The sequence below is a fragment of the Carettochelys insculpta genome, chromosome 22, assembly GCF_033958435.1.
Source record: "Carettochelys insculpta isolate YL-2023 chromosome 22, ASM3395843v1, whole genome shotgun sequence".
NCBI classification, from domain to species: domain Eukaryota; kingdom Metazoa; phylum Chordata; order Testudines; family Carettochelyidae; genus Carettochelys; species Carettochelys insculpta.
The window spans coordinates 6,856,425-6,875,420 of record NC_134158.1 but is presented as its reverse complement, the minus strand read 5'-3'; the positions used below and the strand labels follow the sequence as shown (position 1 = coordinate 6,875,420).

General features: G+C 49.7%; 1 protein-coding gene across 1 annotated transcript; it reads right to left on the bottom strand.

The window, feature by feature from the left end:
• Positions 1-2,282: 2,282 nt before the first annotated feature.
• LOC142024822 (zinc finger protein RFP-like) lies at positions 2,283-16,131 on the bottom strand. Its single transcript, XM_075017083.1, is given in 9 exon segments — positions 2,283-5,273; positions 5,276-5,746; positions 8,427-8,447; positions 9,196-9,216; positions 10,869-10,984; positions 11,555-11,577; positions 12,131-12,361; positions 12,932-13,027; positions 15,715-16,131. Coding segments are annotated over 9 exon segments (1,560 nt in total). The 3' UTR covers positions 2,283-5,109.
• Between the last annotated feature and the right edge of the window lie 2,865 nt (positions 16,132-18,996).

The following is an 18,996-nucleotide window of genomic DNA, read 5'->3' as shown; positions in this document are numbered from 1 at the left end:
GGGCTGGGGCTGGGCTTCCTGCCCACGGGGACGTCCCTGTTCCACTTTGTGTGTTTTATTCCATTGACTGTTGGTTACTGGTTCTCTCCCCCTCCCCTCACACTCAGACAGGCCGTGTGTATAAAGATCAGACAGAGTTTGCTGCGGTGATGGGCTCTTTCAGTGGCAATGCCATCTGGATGGGTACCCACTGTCCCACACCCTGGCAAATGACCTTGAAGCAGTGCATTCTGGGAGACGCCGAAGGCTGCCTGGTGGGACTAAGGAAACCACGCTGCCCGGTCCTTCCCCACACTCACACTAGGACAGCTCAGACTGGCACGGGGCAGGTCCAGCCTGGGGTTAGTTTTGCTACACTCCAGTCTGACCCCAGTGACACCTGGCACAGCCCTGCGCTGTCTGGAGCCCTGCTGTGGGGGGGCTCAAGGCACTTGGGGCCCACACTGCATTCAGCCCAGCGATCTTCTCTTGTGTCGGCCACGGCATGTGAATTCAACCCCTCATGGAGCTGCCCAGGAGTTCAGCCTCCCGGTGGGGACCTTCTCTCCCTGCTGGGCCTGGGGCCTTTAATCACAGCATTTCCCCTCCTAATGGGCAACTTTTCCACAGTGTGGGTCTACTGGTTAGGACCCAGTCTTGGACTAAGGTCCTATGCTGAGCTCAGCCACTGACATGCTGGGTGACCCTGGGTACCTCACTGCCTTGTTTTGTGCCTCAATTTCCCTTCCCACTCTGTTTGTCTCCTCCATTTTGACTAAACTCCTCAGGGCAGAGATTGCCCCTCAGCCTGTGCTGTGCAGAGCCCAGATCTCATCTGGGGTTTCTCAGGGCTACTGTGATGCAAGCCCAGGGATTAATAATAAACTCTGTTGTACAAATCAGTAACACCAACCATAGCTCCTCATTTCCCCTATTCCAGTCTGAAGGCAGCACTCTCCTGTAGACATCCCTGCTGCTCGTCACATAAATTGCTGTGGCAGTGCCCTCATTTCCCCAGCGTGTGCTGGCTTTCAGAAGGTTTTAGTGCCTCATTCCCATATCCAGTGTCTACAGATTTGATATTTTGCCTCTGTTCACACGGCGAGAGATTGTTTATTTTATTATAGCATCTCCTCTACCATGACAGCTTTACAGAGCAGAATAATGAGTCACACCTGTGTCAGGAAAGTGTCAGTGAAATTAGCCTGTAATTAAAAATCCAAAGGTTTTTCTCAGTAAACTTTACAGCAATTCCTGACCTTGAACTCCTGGGCAGCCTCCTTTATGGGAGCCACCCTGTGAGCTTGGTGAGCCTGAGATTTGTAGCAAACCGCAGAGATGAGATTTTGATCTTCTTCACTGAACAGCTTCAGAGGCTCCTGGGGTTCACCACAAACCATCTATCCATCTGGTCCTTTTGCTGCCTGCAAACTCAGCCGTGTGGCTTTTCTACCAAGTTTGCCAGCTGCCTGTTGGGCTGCAGGTTTCTCTTTTGCACAGTTTCTCTGCACTGAAGGCAGATGGCTGTATAGGGTCCCTCCCGGCACTGGCTGCAGCAGGCTTGGCGTGCCCACAGTCTGTAATCACTGAGTCCTTAAAATACTGCAGATAGACAGGACAAGTAGCTTCATCCTGGACACTCCATGAGGCTCTCTGCAGCCATGGCTCCCTCTGGGCTGTGTAACAGGGAGGGAACAGGGCCAGGGTAGGAGTCTCTTGCAGGAGCAGGGGGTGGATGCAGAGTCCAAATGGAAGGGGACAGGAGAAGGGAGCAGGAGCGACGTGGGGGCCATGCTGGCATAGAGGGCTTCCCCATGCAGAGCTGCTTCCTTCCCCTGCCTGGGAGAGCCTGTGTGCCAGATCTGGCCCTGGGTCTCCTGGATGGGGCCCACAAGGCTTTAGCCTCCCCACCAACATCTGCCTCAGAGCAGAGTCAGCGGCGTTGCTCCAGCCATGGCATGCCCCGTCTCTCCCGCATGGCTGGAGCACCAGCACTTGCACTCCTCTGTGGGGGTAGATCCCAAGCCTCATGGGATCCAGTATGCTGCAGGCCAGATCTGGCCCACGGGTCACGGGGTCCCAACGCCTGGTGTAGAGACTCTAGGTGCCTAAGTCAGGCTTTCGGGGAGTGGACCGGACAGGTAGGGACATTGAGAGAGATGTGGGTAATGGCTCCCCAGTCTGACCTGAGAATCTTTAGGTTCGACCTCCACCCCAGACCTCAGCTCCCAAGAGCTAGATGAGCTCTGTGACAGGAGGTAGTTCTCGGGACTTCAGTGATCACACACGCAGTATTCCAGCCATGCAATTTTATTACAGTCATTGGATTCTACACAGTTAAGCACATGAGATAATATTTGCATACAAATTAGGTTTCGCTGATTACATAAAAACAGTTTGCATCTACAAGTATATCTGTGGCTTGCATCTCTGCCTAGCAACCCACCGTACTCACGCTCCCCTCTGAGAACCTGAAGGACCCACCTCACTCTGCTGGTGGTGAGAAGGGGAGAAGTATAATATGGTAGAGAAAAACTGAAAAGATGTAAAAAGAGAGACTAGTTGCAGCAGAAATGATAAAGGATTTTAGGACCATGGTAGAGATTTTTTAGAAACCCTCTGAGAGCTCCGTCCACACCACTTGCCATAGGGCGTCACAGGCATCCTTACATCACGTTGGCCCAACCTCCCAATACCAAAAGTAGGTTTCTGTACCCTCGGATTTTTTGACAGTAAACGTATCTGGTTGGTGGAATTAAGCTAAGACACCTCTCTGAAAATGCATACGAGCTTATGTTGCAGCTTCAGGAGCAAATTCTAAGAATGGGCATCAGTGGTAAAATAACAAGAGATGCCACCTGGTGACTTTTGCCTCTAATTTTTAGTAAACAGGATAACTGATGTACCTGGGCCAAGATACTTTTGGGCACCTGCTGAATCTCCATAAGACGATGACTGCCTTTTACCTCAGCATGTGGTTAAGATAGCGAAGCTGGAATATTAAATATGTATATTTGTATGCTCAACTTATAGGATATTTATACACTTAAATACATATGCATAAATATCTACCTACAATAGTAACACCTACCTAACATGGAAACAACGGTTAAAGCTAACTTCTTACAGAGTGTGAGCTCTGTAGGCCATTTGCATTACTGCTAAAATAGGACAGAACAGACTAAAATGGGGTAACTAGAAAAATAGGTCAGCTACTCTTGCAAGCTAGAAATCCAATAAATGTATAAATATATAAGCTGACAGGCTACAGGGGTCACAGCGTTCTTGTGATTTTTCAGGAACCTAAAAATTAGAGTAGGTGATACTCTGCATTGCAACACCTCTGCCCCTGCACAGATCCCACCCAGTCTTTTAAATTAGAAGCTCAGAGAAAACAAAGTCGCAGCCCTGGCTGAGTGTGGGTTGGCTCCTTCCTCACCATTGAGGGTCTTGGCTTTAACTCATGTCCAGCCGAGGAGAAAGGTTTGTTTGTTTTTTTCAGTGTTGTACCACATATGAGGCAGGGATCTCACTATACCGGCCTAGTGGGGATAAGATGAGTAATGGTTTCACCTGTGTAATGGCTAAACTGACCAAGCACCCTCCAGCCCCCAGAATTTTTCTGATCACTGACACTGAAGTGAAAGCACCACCTGCCTAGTTTACACACAGTTTGCACAATGCGGGGCAGAAACCTGCAGCCTAGTGTAGACACTCCTGAGAGACTGTCTCTGGGAACAGGTCTCATCCCACAAACACCTCCTTGGACACCACTGTGATTCCTGATGTGCAAAAGAAATGTGAGCAACATATTTCACACACCTTCAGCCTCCTTCTCACAAATTCCACACCTCAAAAAACACTCTTTTCCCTGGATTTATCCCTTCCCCTCTCCCTGCCTCTGGCTGCTTCTCCTCTGCAGGGGGTTTCCTGGCAGTGTTTTCTGTCGATTTTATCCTTTCTCCAGGACACTCTGGTTAGTTGGTTTTACTTTATCTTTTCCTTTTTCCCTCCATTTCCCCCACCCCCAGTCCCTATGACTCTCGCAGTGTCACCAGCCACAGAAGTTACAAATCATGAGCCAGAATCAACACAGACCCCCTAAAACTGGAGTTTCAAACCAATCCATTATGCCCGGCTTTATCTCGCTATGTTAGAACACCCCCTGCCCAGCCCCAGGGGCGTGACAATTACAGTGTTACCAGCTCCCCAGAACTTACAGGGGAAGGAGACTTTGAACCCTGTGGCAGGAGCTCTGGCTGGGAGACCTCAGTGAGATCTAAGGACACAGATGGGTGCAAAACACTCCAGATGCAGTAGAGCTTCCAGCTCCCTCCCACTGACCCTCATTAATTAATTCTGTGTCCTGTCCTTCCCCACTCAGTCTCGTTCTGGGCTCAGCTGCCCACACCACACCTCCCCCAGGTCTGTTTGCCTTCCTTGGGCAGGACACGGCATCGGATCTCTCTGGAGGAAGGGAAGAGAACCAACCCCACAAGTTACAAATCATGTGTCAGGATCAAAACTGACACCCCAAAAATGCAGTTTCAAAGCAATGCATTGTACACTCCTCTTTGGTTATGCTAGAACTCTCCCTACCCAGACCCAGGGGCATGACAATTACAGTGTTACCAGCTCCCCAGCAGTTACAGGGGAAGGAACTTTGACCCCTGTGGCAGGAGCTCTGGCTGGGAGACCCCAGTGAGATCTAGGGACACAGATCGGTACAAAATGTTCCCACTGCTACAGGGCTTCAGCTTTACCCCCAGCCTCTGACCCTCATTAATTAATTGTAACCAGAAGTCCTGTGTCACGTTATAGACTAACAGATATTTAGAAGCATAAGTTTTCACGGGCAAAGACCCTCTTCGGCGGATCCAGCTGATGAAGTGGGTCTTTGCCCACCAAAAGTTATGCTCCTAAATATCTGTTAGTCTATAAGGTGACATAGGACTTCTTGTTGTTTTTGAAGATACAGACTAACTCAGCCATCCCTCTGACAATTAATTGTGTGTCCTGCCACTGGCCATCCTCTGCCTGTCCCCAGCCCGGTTAGCTCTGCCACTGACCAGCCCCACATCTGCCTCTCAGGGTCCCCCTGCAGCTCCAGGGGTTCTTCCCCTTCCTATCCTAGGGGCTGCAGAGGGGGAGGGAGGGAAAGGAGCTTCCAAGGATCATACAGCTGAGCCAATGGCTGGGTAGATAGGGGTCCTCCAAGGTCATAGAAACTGAGGTATGTGAGGTTAGAGAGGCTGATTTCAGGGATACAGTCGGAGCCAGGATCCCCACTCCTCCCAGAGCCAGGGCCGGATTCTCTCCCCAGGGATGGAGCCCGGCGGGAAAGTGAAGATCAGGGCCTCGGCACCAGCATCGATAAATGTCACCTGCCCCCGGTCACAGTCCAGACACACCCAGATCCTGTGGGGGGCCCGGCTCAGGGGCAGGAGGGTCACAGGGGAGGTGAGAGCCTGGAACTGATTCCCACACCGCCCCACAGCCCAGATCCCCCCCTCAGAGCTAAGGCTGATCTCTCCCTTCCTGCTCACAGTCTCTCTGGCCACCCCCACAGCCCAATATTGCCCATCCCCCACCTCCACCTCCCAGCAATGTCTCCCTGAGATGAACCCCTCACAGCCCAGCACACAGGCCCAATAGTCAAATCTCTCGGGGTTGTCGGGCAGTTCCTGCTCAATCTCTTCCCGTCTCACACTCTTCCCAGACAGGACGAGGTGGGGATGAGCCGTGTCTGGATCCAGAGTCACACTGGCTGCAGGGGAGAGAGAATCAGAGTGTGAGGGGCAGAGCTCAGCCCTGGGGGAGGGTTTGATGGGTCAGTGAGAGAATCAGGCCCAGCTGGAGAAGGACTCAGGGAATCTCCTTCCCCCAGGCTGCGCCCGACAGCTCTGAGATCTCAGCCCAGGGCTGTGGAGAGTCACTCACAGGCAGGGACGGATCAGGGACAAGGTGAAAGGATCAGCTGGGCCAGACCTGGGGCTCAGGATCTTTCCCTTCCTGCCCCCACCTCTCCCTGGGGAGGGACTAGAGACTCTGGGAGCGCCGGCACATGGTACAATTCAGTGACCATTGGCAGAGCTACCCCACACCCCACACCTGAAATCTCCCTGTGTCCCAGCTGCCCCTGGGCTGGACTTTGCTCTGGAGCCTCCTCACTGCACCCAGCCTGCTGGGAAATGTCACAGCTCAGGGAATAACAGGCCACACGCGACCAGAACCTGCCCCGAATATCACTGCTCAGCAGCAGTTGCTGCAGAAAAGTCCATTAGCCTGGGGCAGGGAGGGAGAGGGTAACTCAAGGGAAGGGGTTTGATGGTGGAATGAGACAAAAGCTAAGAGTGTGCGGGGACTGTAGCCAGACAGCCAGCCCCCTCTCAGACCAGCATTGCTGGGAACACAAGGGAGCCAAAACAACAGGGCACTTAACATAAATTCCAGCACAGCCTTTGAAGCTGTGAGAAGCACAGGTGTGCTGCTGCAATGTGCCTCTGGGAACATATGCAACGATTAGGCTCACAGCAGACAGAGAAGCTGTGACAGACATGGCTCTTAGCCCCTACTAAATAACGTGATGCACACACACCCACATCCTAGGTGGGAAAATATTTACCCTAATAAAAGAATGTCCAGTAGTCGAAACTTATTGTTTCTCTCCCTTGCAAGTGTAAACTACTCTTGCGAGAGCTGGCGTCACCCAGACAGACCAGCCCCAATTTGGCATAAGAAAGGAGAAAGAGAATAAAGGAGTACAGAGGTATAAGTATGGGACCTACAGCACCATGATTTTTGAGTGCTTTTCACTATCTATCTGCTGGTCAGATAAGTGACAGCCTCCCAAGGCTTCTGCAGCTAAGAGGGTCCCTGAGCCTTGTCCCTTATTCGTCTTTCCGCGGAATTGAGTGACCGATCCTGGCTTGGCACCGTTGGAATCGAGAGATGCAAGGAGGGTAAGAAGCACCCACACCTGATCTCCTATCTTTAGTGTACACATATTTTGAAATAGACTCTATACTTTGTTTTCTTTCTTTGGGATCGTGGCTTCAGCTTTGTAACTTGTTTGTGTAACATCTATACATTTAAATAAGTAGGCACTAGCAATTTTGTAACCACATGATTAGAATCTAGTTTAATAAATTTTGGTAACCATTTGTGCATAAGCCTGACTTGTTTCTCTGGTTTACTGTAAAGCAGCCAACACAATTAAAGAACCTCAGCCGTTTTGGCTATAAAGCCTGGCCATTAGGTGAGAGTACTAAGAGCCTAGCGTTGAGTTGTGCCGCCTCCACAGGGCAAACTCTTGGGGCGCCTGTCAGTCAATCCTGACTGCCCACTGCGAAGGAGCTCTGAGCTCTAGCAGTTAAAGTCACGGATGGTATAAAACGGGCATAGCTGGCACCTCACCAAACATCCTTGGCCATCGGCTAACAGGGGACAAGGGGTGGATTAGGTTTTTGTGGGGCCCAGGACCAGAATATGTGGGGGGCCTCTCCCCTCACCTGTCCGCAGGGCCCCCGCTTCTCATGCTTCTGCCATGGGAATGGGGTCAGGGCACAGGACATGTTCCACACCACCTACCTGGCGCTCCAGCTGGAGGCTGGGCGACTCCCTCAACCTGACCCCGCTCCATGGCTGGAGTGCTGGGTGGGTGGAGCAGGACAAGCCGAGCAAGCCCCCAAGCCCTGACCCCGCTCTCTAGCAGGAGTGCTGGGAGGGCAGCACGCAGAGCTGGCCCAGGGACATAGATGGCTATTTTTCCTGGGCCCCACAACTGGCCCTGAATCCTGCCCCCGTTCTTCTAGTGACTCATTAACCATTGCAGGGGGAGGGGGAGTGTAGAACAGGTGGCAGGTGTTAAGAGAGATAGGACCATTCTAATGATGGGAGGTGAAAGGGATGTCCTGTGTACCAGAGACAGGTGCAGGCCGGGATCATGGTAGATGCAGAGAAGCAAAAAGAAACAAGCTCCCAGCTCTCATCACAGGAGCTCCCCAGGGGTGTATAACGGCCCCAGGAGAGCCCCGGGCTGTGATCCAGGCTCTGTCCCTCTGCTTGAGTCTGCAGCAAGAGTTGACCCCAGATACAGTCACTGCTCACCCCGTCAGGGAGGGGTCACTGCAGAGCTCATGGCTTTCTTCAGAGAGGAGGAGAAGAGGGAAAGAACAGAGAGGTGAGAGGTCACATCAGCACAGGGTGATAAAACTATTGCCCCCGTGCCCCCATTCCAATTGAGTGCGTCCTCACAATCGAACAACTTACACTAGCCCCTGCAAAAAACAGAGCAGGTAAACGAACAGACAATGTTCCATACTGCAACAAAATTGTAAAAGTTACATTGAAAGTGGAAAAATTCCACAAAAATGAAACAAGCTCCCACAGGTGGATCGGACCTGTTACAAAACATTTCTTGACAGTGGACGGAGAATGACACTTACCAATTCCCACATGTAGTTTGCCTAAAGAGGGAAGAGACACACACATACCATTTGTTAAGATTTCCCACTTCTTATGTTTTACTCCCTTTTATCATCACTACAAACAATTAAGACTGAGAAATTATTTCTGTACACCCACCTCTGAAGGAGCTGACAAGCCCAGTGGGGCCCTAAGGTCTAACTGTCCTGCCCCCTGCCTCCCGCCCCCCACACTTTCCCATATTGGAAACAGTCTGTGCCCCTCCCCCTACAACTCAACAACTGGCTCTGCAGAAGAGCTTGTGCTGAAAGCAGACCATGGGGAGGAGCAGAGTTACAACTGGGGAGGTCGCTGCACCGGGAGCAAAGTAGAGCTGTGACTGAGACTGGAGCAGGGCTGGGGACAGAGTGGGAGTGAGTGGTGCTCCCTCCCTACTCGTATGTGAGCTGGCTTGGGGATTTGGGGATCACTTGACTAGAGGATCTCATCCACCCTTCTGGCCTTATGCTCTGTGATTCAATTGCTCATCAGTTTTTCAGATAGGCTTTTGGTGGGAAATTCATCTGGTTTAGTCGTTCCCCACATTTTACAAAGTTACCCTAAAAAACAACCCACACTTCCAACAAGAATTATAATAGTAGAAAATCATGTCAGCAAAACAAACAAAAAGGGGATTCTCTTGGAACATGATAAATTTAATGCAAATGGCTCCACACAATTAAACAAACTCCCCCAGAAGGATCCAAATTTCATACAAAAACTTCTCAGAGGAAGGAGAATGACACTTACTTATTTCTTCATTCAGTTTGTCTGAAATTGAAGAGAAATAAAGGTTATATATAATATACATGCATGTGTTTGCTAGGCATTTCCCCTTTCTTATGTTTGATTTATCCTTATCCTGAAGACAACAATGAAGACGGAGAGATGAACACCCCTTCAGGGAGACAGACAAAAAAAATTCAGTGGTCACTTATGATCTTAAGCTGTGTAACTCTATTGACTACCAGTGTTTCAAATTAGCTTTTGGTATGAAATCGATCCTGATTAGAGCTTCCCCACATCTTCTACTGTATATTTTAGAGAGTTTGTCTGTCTTTTTGATCAACTCCTCCTCCTAAATGGGAAGAGCTAGGACCACCAAATTTGCTATATGGCTTTCTCTAATCAGAACTTAAAACAATATTAGGGTTTGGTAGTGCTGGGAAAATGAGATATGCCTGGAATGGGATTTCTTCTCATAAGCACAAACAGAATCACCAAGTCAAGGACAATCATCAAAATTAACATAACTGAGTGAATGCTGAACAGTGACACAGAGATAGCCGTGTGAGTCTGTGTTCTGTCAAACAAAAAAGCAGGCAAGTAGCACATTTGGTTAGTCTTTAAAGTGCTACTTGACTGCTTTTTTGTTTTGAGTGAATGCTGAAAGAGCAAGATGAACCAGAAAAAAAAGAGGATGAACCTGGCTTGTTTCTCAATGAACCTTAGAGAAATTTGGAGGAGTGTTCTGTTTTTGCAAAACTAAATTCAATGCCTAAAGTTTGAAAATTAAAAGAAAATGTTATTGGAAAGCACATTAATTGTTGCCCTTTACTGTTAAACTATAGTGAATGAAAAGAGTTTATAGTGACAAAACACATATGAACGGTGAAATATTAAACGGAAATATGTTAACAATCCCTTTTTTACAAAAATCCAAAATAAAAATTAACTTAATCAAAACACTGTAATTTTGAAAAATGCAATTATTTAAATAAAGTATGTACCTTTTCCTTTTATTTTCAAACAACCCTCTAATTGAGTTAAGGACCTGAGCAATGTTGGGTAAATCTGCTAGTCAGTATATAATTGAGATGTGCATAACATTTCAGATATGTAACAGAGAGGGAGCTGTGCTAGCCTATATACTATCAAAACAAAAAAGCAGTCAAGTAGCACTTTAAAGACTAACAAAATAATTTATTAGGTGAGCTTTCATGGGACAGACCCACTTCTTCAGATCATAGCCATACCAGAACATACCTGTTCTGGTATGGCTATGGTCTGAAGAAGTGGGTCTGTCCCAAGAAAGCTCACCTAATAAATTATTTTGTTAGTCTTTAAAGTGCTACTTGACTGCTTTTTTTTTAATTTCAGATATGGCAAGAGTTAGTCAGAGCATCACAGGGGAAATGCATCAAGACCTGCCTATGCCCCTGGAGAAGGAATTGGGCAGTATTTCTTTCCGTCTGTCTGTCATTTCTCACTCTAACTGTAACTGCAATTGTAAAGCATACTTTTGCAACAAAAAAGCTTTGGAATTAATCAACCTGAGTGTCCTGGGCCCAAAGTGTGAGTCATTCTCACCCCGCGATTAACTAGAAGCATAACCTAATTGCGAACCAATTGACCAGAGCCTTTTGCATTTCATTGTCGGTGATGCTTAGCTCACTTTCCCCTTCTAGATCCCTTCTAGGTACCTTTGAACTTGCCCAGAGTCTCAGAAAGTGCAATAGTTCTCATGGAGAAACCAATGGCTTGTCCTTTCAGTTCAGGAGAAATCTCCTCTGGCAGCTGGAACTTCCCCTTCTCACACCTGGACAGAAACAACATCAGATGGTGATACGGCATTTAGTGACTTGGGTCTTCAGGTCTTGCCAGTGAGTCACTGCTCCAATGGGCTGGGAGTTAGAATTCCTCTGCTTCTCCCGGCCTGAGAGCAGGTGCAGCACAGCCCATGGCCCTGCAACATTCCCCCTGAAGGCCCCATTAGTATTCTAGAAATACGGCCTGGAGAGACCAGCTCTAGGGACAAAAGGGAAACTGAATTTCCATGGCCCATTCACTCCTTGGCCTCCAGGCTCTGAGGGACAGGAAGTTGCCAGTTGAAATGTTGTACAACTCTACCTAATAGAAAGTAGAGTAAGACACCAATTCATCCAGTGCCCAGTAACAACAATCCCATGTTCCATCCTCATAGTCCTGAGGCAGTCGTCTGGGCAAGGGTGAGACCCTCAGGCTGAAGACGGTCAGGGATATTTGTAGCTTGGATGTGAACTTCCCCTAACATTTCACTGTAGATCCCTGGGGAGAGTTGGTGGTAACTTCATCTCCAAGATTTTTCCCAACACTGTGTGATGGGAGGGAGAACGAGAGAGCCACGTACCTGTTCAAGGTGCTTCTGACATCCTACAGGGGATAGAGAGAAAAGAATCTCAGTTCCATACACCACACACAGGGAATCCCCGGGAAAGGATTTTGCAAATATAGGGAAGAGGGGCCCCAGGGCCATGGATTCCTTGAGATAGTGGGGCTTTGCCATCTCTACTATCTCTGTGCCTCTAACTCGAGACCTCTGACTGCCAGACCCCAATACTTATGATTCAGGAGACTTCCTTCTCTGCGTGGGGAGCTGAGATGTTTGTAACCATAGGCACCAGCTTCCACTTCTCCCAGGGGATGCAGAACCCCACTTCCACTCTAACCCCTCCTTCAGTGCCCCACCTCTTCCTGCCACCACATTTCCTCTTCCCCACCTGTGCCCATCCCTTCTCCCAAGCACACCCTGGACCTGATCCTTTCCTCCCCTGCCGCTAACTGTGGCAGGCGAGATGTGCGGGGAGAAGTGGAGAAGCTGTGGCTGGTGGATGCAAAGCACCCACTTATTTTTTTTTTTTTTTACAAGTATTCCAGCCCGGGAGCACACACAGAGTCGATGCCTCTGTTTCTTCCTCACTCTCACCTGCAGGAATTCACTCGCTGGCTTCTGACACTTCCCCTCCATCTCACTAATCAGCTCATTGAGATGGAAAATCTGCATGGAGAGTTTGCTGACATTGTCATTCTGGATCCTCACAATCTCCTCCTCCAGCTTCTTCAGCTGGGCCAGCAGGAATCGCTTTTGTTCCTCCAGGAACTGCCACAGCTGCCGGAATTCAGATGCAATTTTCTGCCCCTCCATTTGTGCCTGTTTCTGTATGAAGACAGGGGAAGTGCTGGTCAGGGTCATGGTGGAGCCTGGGCCCTGTCATGGAGAGCTAAGGTCTTTGGAACACTGAGTAGCTGACTTTTGACACTATTCTGTGCATACAAGGCAGAGGATTCTCTCACAGTTTCCCCTTTGGCCCCTATTATCACTGTAAGGGAGGTTTCCAGGCCTGTCACACTCAACCTATTATGTTATTAGAGGCCTCTGGGAGTTCAGACCCTAAGCAACAGGAGGCCGGGCTCCGTACTGCACTGACAGAGATGCAAGTGGAGAAAAAGAAGGAAGTGTGTTTGAACAAAATGAGCAGACACAGTTGCCAGCACTTACTGGGGACACTCCGTTCCCTTGGGGAGGATTTGTGGGAAAGCCACAAGGGTAGACATTAACTCATCCCTGCAATGGAAGTTTAAGGCTTGTCTACACATGGCTCTAACCCAGCAGTCCCCGATCCCAGAGACCCTCACCATCCCACCTTCACCAAAGTCACACAGGAGTCTGCCTCCAAACAGACCTCCCTCTGCCAGCCCCTGATTGTTCATAACAAGGGGCACCTACCAAATACTCCGGGCTTGTCCCCTTTCCAGGCCCTTTCAGTCCCAGCAGCTTTTCTCTCTCTTCTCTCAGAGTCTTCAAATGGGTCTGGATTTTTTTCTGAGGAAACAGAAATTTTTGGGAGGTGTTACTTTGTTTTGAGAGGGGTGTGGATCTGCGTGTTTCCCCCTAGAACTCAAGATAACTGTTAGTCCTATTCACTCTGTCAAGACTACACAGGAGAGGACACCTTATTAATGCAGACCAAGGGTTGGACATATTACAAATTCACATTAGGTCTGTTTAGTAATTTGCGAGAGATCTGGACCATGACCAAGCTTTTTGGTACTTGCAAATTGCTGAGTGGCACATTACAGGACACTGGAGTCACATGGGGGCGAATCAGTTGAACCATCTGAGCCCTGTTGTGGATGGGATCAAGGTACCTGTGTCCCGCACAGCATTCAGCCCAGTGCCCTTCTCCAGTGCCGGCCACAGTATCTGAGTTTAATCCGTCGTGGAGCTGTACAGGAGGTCAGCATCCCAGTGGGAACGTCCTCTGCCTGCTGGGCCTGTGGTCTTTATCATGGTTCTTCCTAATGGCTGCTCCTCATGACTCATGGCTGCTGAGAGGGGCAATACTACCTAGTGGTTAGGACACTGGACTTGGCCTTGGAAAATTGGGGGTTTATACCTAGTTCTGCCACTGACCCACTGCATGGGCTTGGACAAGTCACTTCCCCTCAGCGTGCCTCAGTTTCTCCTCCCACCCTTTGCCTGTCTTGTCCAATTAGACTATAAATGGCTCAGGGCAGTGACTGTCCCTCACCAGGTTCTGTGCAAGGCCCCACACAACTGAGGGCAGATCTCAGCTGGGACCTGTAGGAGCTGCTGGGGTGCCAGTAACAACAATAAACCCTGTGATAGAACTGGTAATAACAGCCAAGCTTGTAACTCCACCTTCTCCAGCCTGAAGGCAGCTCTCTCACCTAGAACAGCCTCCAGCTCTTGTGAGTCAAACCTCACCAATCACTGATCAGCTCCCAGTCTGTAAAGAGTTCCCATAGGTCACTGCTGGGAGCAGGGCTTGAAAGGGATCCCACTACCCAAGAGAAAACTTTCCCACAGCAGACATGTGACAGGTGCAGTCACAGAAGGCCCCTTGGGATATTCACCGGTGTGCTGATCATGCCAGTGATACTCACTTTTTTGGTCTCCGGGGCTCCCCATCACCCTGTACTGCTGGGCCAGATCCTCTGGTCTCCCCCAGACAAGGCTCAGAGTTGGGGTTACTGCCCCGCTGCAGAGCAATGCAGGTGCTGATTGACCAAAGCTCTCAGTGGATGCAGTTCTAGGGCACAGCACCCAGGGAAGCTACCCAGAAGGGATTAAAACCCCCAATAAATTTGTCTCTCTCTGTGCAAAGATTTGTACAGGAAGGGCTCATTAAGTAAACCCCCTTTATTGATGGAAGGGAGATATGCGCAGTGGTAATCCTCCCCAGACCACAATCAGTTGCACTGGGCTTAATTAGAAACAGAAAAAAAAATTATTGAACAAAACAATAGAATATAAGTGGTTATAAACAGAAACAACCATATCAAAATAAGTTACCAAATCAAACAGAAGAAAAGCCACATCAATAAAACTAACAGTCTAGTTCTTGCCCTAAACAGCTCCCTTTGTAGCTGCTAAAATCTTTAGATCAAAAAGAATCTTACCCCAACTTTGGTCTCCAGTAACATTCTCTGCATTTCTTACTGCTTGTGTACACTGGTTTTCTTCCCCTCAGAAAAAAGTCCTACCTATAGTTTAAAGAGGCTTCCCTGCCTCCCCGCAGGCATTCTTTAAGCATACTCCCAATGAAAAACAAAAACATTGCGTCCACACTCCAAAGCTTGGTACTCTCATTTAACTCTAAACAGTAACTCCATCAAAATGAACAACTTTCACCAACCCCCTCCCCCTCTCCAATTTCAAAACTCACTCAGGGTGTACTAAGCAGAAGTAATTGTGACATAAATGGTCTCCAGGGAGACATCCCATAATTGCTCTTATTTCGAAACTGGGCTCTCTACTGGGAATGCTCTGGCAGCGTGAATCCTCTTTTCAGAACTAACTTACTTCAATGTTGAAATAGGTTCTTTCTGAGAGCCCTGTAGTGTAGACACAGCCTTAGGTTGTGTTAGGCAATTTCAAAGGCAGGATAATAGCAAAATGTGAAGCAAGGCTGAACAATGCCTATTCCTTAAATACGCCCGCCAACGAATAAAAAGAAACATGATTTTCAAAAAGGAGGCCTCTACCAGAAGGCAGGGTCCCAGATTTTCTAGAAGACCAACCACCTCCCAGACCTGCAGAACAAAAATATCATTTACAAGCCCTCAAGTTAACCGCTCGGTCATGAGGAAAAATAACCCTGTCTTTTGGGTAGCTCCAGATTGTATCTCCAGTAATGATTATTATTAGCACCTCTCAAACTCTGAACAAGCACACATTGCTTATTTCTAACTTCACATAAAAATAGACAAATTCAGCAGGTTAGAACATTAAAAACATTTTTTCTTCAAAGCAACTGTACATTATACATATTTATATTCACAGCTCATTCTTCATAAAGCATGGAGGGGATAGGTTTGTTACAAGACGAGCTTAAAACTTTCTTTGTTGCCTTTTTGCCAGGCTGGAGCATCATTAATTTGTACAGCAATTTTCATGCCATGAAGGCTGCACACACCGGAATGATGCCATTAATTTGTCAGTAAAACACAACGTTATCACCCATCAGATGGACAGCAGCTCTGTACCTTGTACTCCTGGGCAGCCTCCTCTATGGGAACCACAGTGTGAGCGCGGTGAGCCTTGGATCTATCACACACCACGCAGATGGGGATTTGGTCCTCTTCACAGAACAGTTTCAGAGCCTCCTGGTGCTCCCCACACACCCTGTCCTCTCCTGCGCCCTTCGCTGCCTGCAAACTCAGCTGTTTGGCTATTTCTATAACATTGGCCAGCTGCCTGTTGGGCCGGAGGTGTCTCTGCTGCACAGGCTCTCTGCACTGAGGGCAGGAGGCAGCTGTGTCGGGTCCCCCCCAGCACTGGCTGATGCAGGCTCGGCAGAAGTTGTGCCCACACCGTGTAATCACTGGGTCCTTAAAAAACTCCAGACAGACAGGACAGGTGGCTTCTTCCTGGAGACTTTCCAGGGGACTCCCTGCAGCCATGGCTCCCTCTGGGCTGGGGAACAGGGCGAGTTTCACTTTTGTGAGCTCAGGAACAGGCTCATGCGCGGCAGCAAGTGGGTATTTCCTTTCCTGGAGCTGACTCAGGCTGTTTGCTGGGCTGGGAGGAGCTGCCTGGTAACGCTGGAGCCCTGAGACTCCTAGACGAGCTCACTGACTTGGCCTAAGCGCTCGTGGGCAGCCAGAACAAATCTGTTAGTCCTTCAGGTGCTGCAGCCTCCTTGTGGCTGAAATAGACTAACAGGCCCCGACTGAAATTGGAGCCCTGGAGGCTGTTGTGGGAAAGGCGCAACTGTTGTATTTCTTTTTAGTGACAGGTCCCAGAGGTGCGATACCGCGAAGGATGAAAGACAAAGACGAACATAGACAGCAGGGGGCCAGCAGTTCTATAGTCTGAAGGCCCTGAGTTTATTATTCTCACAGCTTTTATAACCAAGTGAGAGCACATTATTATGAAAAAAGCAGTCAGCTACAATATAACTGGCTCAGCACTTCTATCTCTAAAAAAGCCACATCAATCCTCCCAGTCCTTGAACATGAACTCTCGAAAACACCTAAATAAAGCAACACAGCTCCTTGCGGTTTGCCTACAAGAGAGAAGGTGTTTCGTTTGCAAAACATGTTATGCTGCTCTAGATGCCAAGAGCCCAGCCGGGCCTGGGAGACATGTGGGGGGGAGAAGGCAAAACTCCTTCACGCAACTAGGGCCAGTTTCAGGTGTGGGGAGTCACTGACAGGGGTACTGGTGCCTGTGGGGGAGGGGGGCAGGGAGGCCACCCAGAGGGGCCGGGAGGGGCAGGGGACACCCATTTAGTAGTTAAAATCGTGGTGGGCAGCGCGTCTCCGGAGTGCTACCTCCCGTCACCTGTGCTCACAGAGGCTTCCCATGGACATCAGCCTCCCCCTGTGGCGGCAGGGGCAGGGGCTGTGTGTCTGAGGGGGCCGCCAGTCTGGGAAGAATTCACGGCTCTGTTTGGTGGGGGAGCACTGGTGTTTCTTTGTCAGCATTTTTCATTATTTAGGGAGTAAAATGTTCACAGCTGCACAGAATAAAGGGGCTTTTTAGAGATATTTTTCCTCCATTTCACAGTGTTGGGAAATATTTGGGGGCTAAGACAATCGGGCGTCAGGGAATCGTTATTCAGCAACAGGAGACACTGACATGCAGAAAGTTTAAACTTTATCTCCATTAAATCCCAGACTGTGACTCTCACATGTCAAACAGACACAGTCACTCTCCTTACAGCGAACTCTCACAAGTTCTCATGCAGCCTGGTGGCTTTTGTACCTCTCTGTGCAGTGTGATGGGCCTTGGTGGAAATACGGTTTGTGTGTGTGCAATTAAATCCCCCGGTTACTGACACAATCTAAGCCCTGCAAACCGAGTGCTACTGAACTCACCACATGGGTGCACGCCCACCACACCCAGCCCCTATGTCCTCCCCCCGTGCCCACCACTACATCCCCACCACGATTTTAATTGCTAAATGGGTGTCCCCCTGCCCTGCGCTCCTTAACCTGCTGCCAGAGCCAGTCTGGGTGGAATTGAAGGTGGGGAGCTGGGAAAATGAAGGCGCTGCTGCACTTAGCTCCCAGCTCCCCACTACTCGCGGGAGCCAGGAAATCAACCAGTGCAGCAGCGCCGCTCAGTTCTTGGCTGGTGACGTGGGAACCAGGCAGCAGGGTGAGCGCTGCCAGCAGCGGGGGGTGCAGCAATGCCCGTTGGGGAGGGCACAGAATGGGGGGCACAGAGAACTGTGGGATAGGTTCCCACAATGCACCCCTGTCACAGGCGATGTTTGGCCATTGAAACAAAAAGCAGTCAAGTAGCACTTTAAAGACTAGCAAAATAGTTTATTAGGTGAGCTTTCGTGGGACAGACCCACTTCTTCAGACCATAGCCACACCAGAACAGACTCAATATTTAAGACACAGAGAACCAAAAACAGTAAGCAAGGAGGACAAATCAGAGAAAGATAATCAAGGTGAGCAAATCAGAGAGTGGAGGGGTGGGGGCTGGGTACTTGGCTCAATCTAATTCTTGACCTTCCCCCCCACCCCTCCACTCTCTGATTTGCTCACCTTGATTACCAGAGCCACCAGTCCTCATGACCTGGGATCTCGCTGGGACCTCACCCTCAGTTCAGGCTGTACTCACGCAACTGTTGGATACCCAAACCCAACATTCCTTGGCCAAGAACCCCTGAACTGTAAGAGCAGCTGTACCTTCACGTCACGCTCACAGCCACTCATAAAGAGCGGCAGCTAGAGCCAGATTCCCTCTCTATCTGTTAGGCAGTCAGACTCATGGCATTCAAGAGCTCTCAGATTTAGGGCTGGGCACTGTAGCAGACTCGGCCTGCAGTGGGCACCCCTTCTAGGCAGTGCAGGCCACCGCAGCTTGTCCCCTCGGCCTCCGGCCAGCCCTGGGGCCTTGTCCCCTTTAATGGGGCTGCTCAGGGCAGGTACACAGTTAGGAAGCCCGGTCCTGGTCCAGGGCAAGGCGGCAGGCACACAGCCACCAAAGTGGGGTGGCTCAGCAGAGGCGAGGGGCTGCCTCCCCAGGGGTGAGGTAGGGGGACGCAGGCCCTTCCACTCCACTGCATCCCAGCCTGGGGCCCTAGCAACAGCTCTCACCCTGAGCTTGGTAGTGGGGATCCAGGCTGCAACGCACCACCATGAGCTCTGGTAGAGCATTCCCCAGGCCACTTCCTATCTCCGCCTCCATCGATGCTGGATCCTAGTTGGATTGTGCAGCATGTCTAGGGAGGTGGGTCTCCTCCAGGTAGGTAGCACCCGGCAGGTCCAGCCAGTGGGGCATCTCGACATCGTTCAGGTTGTCTGCCG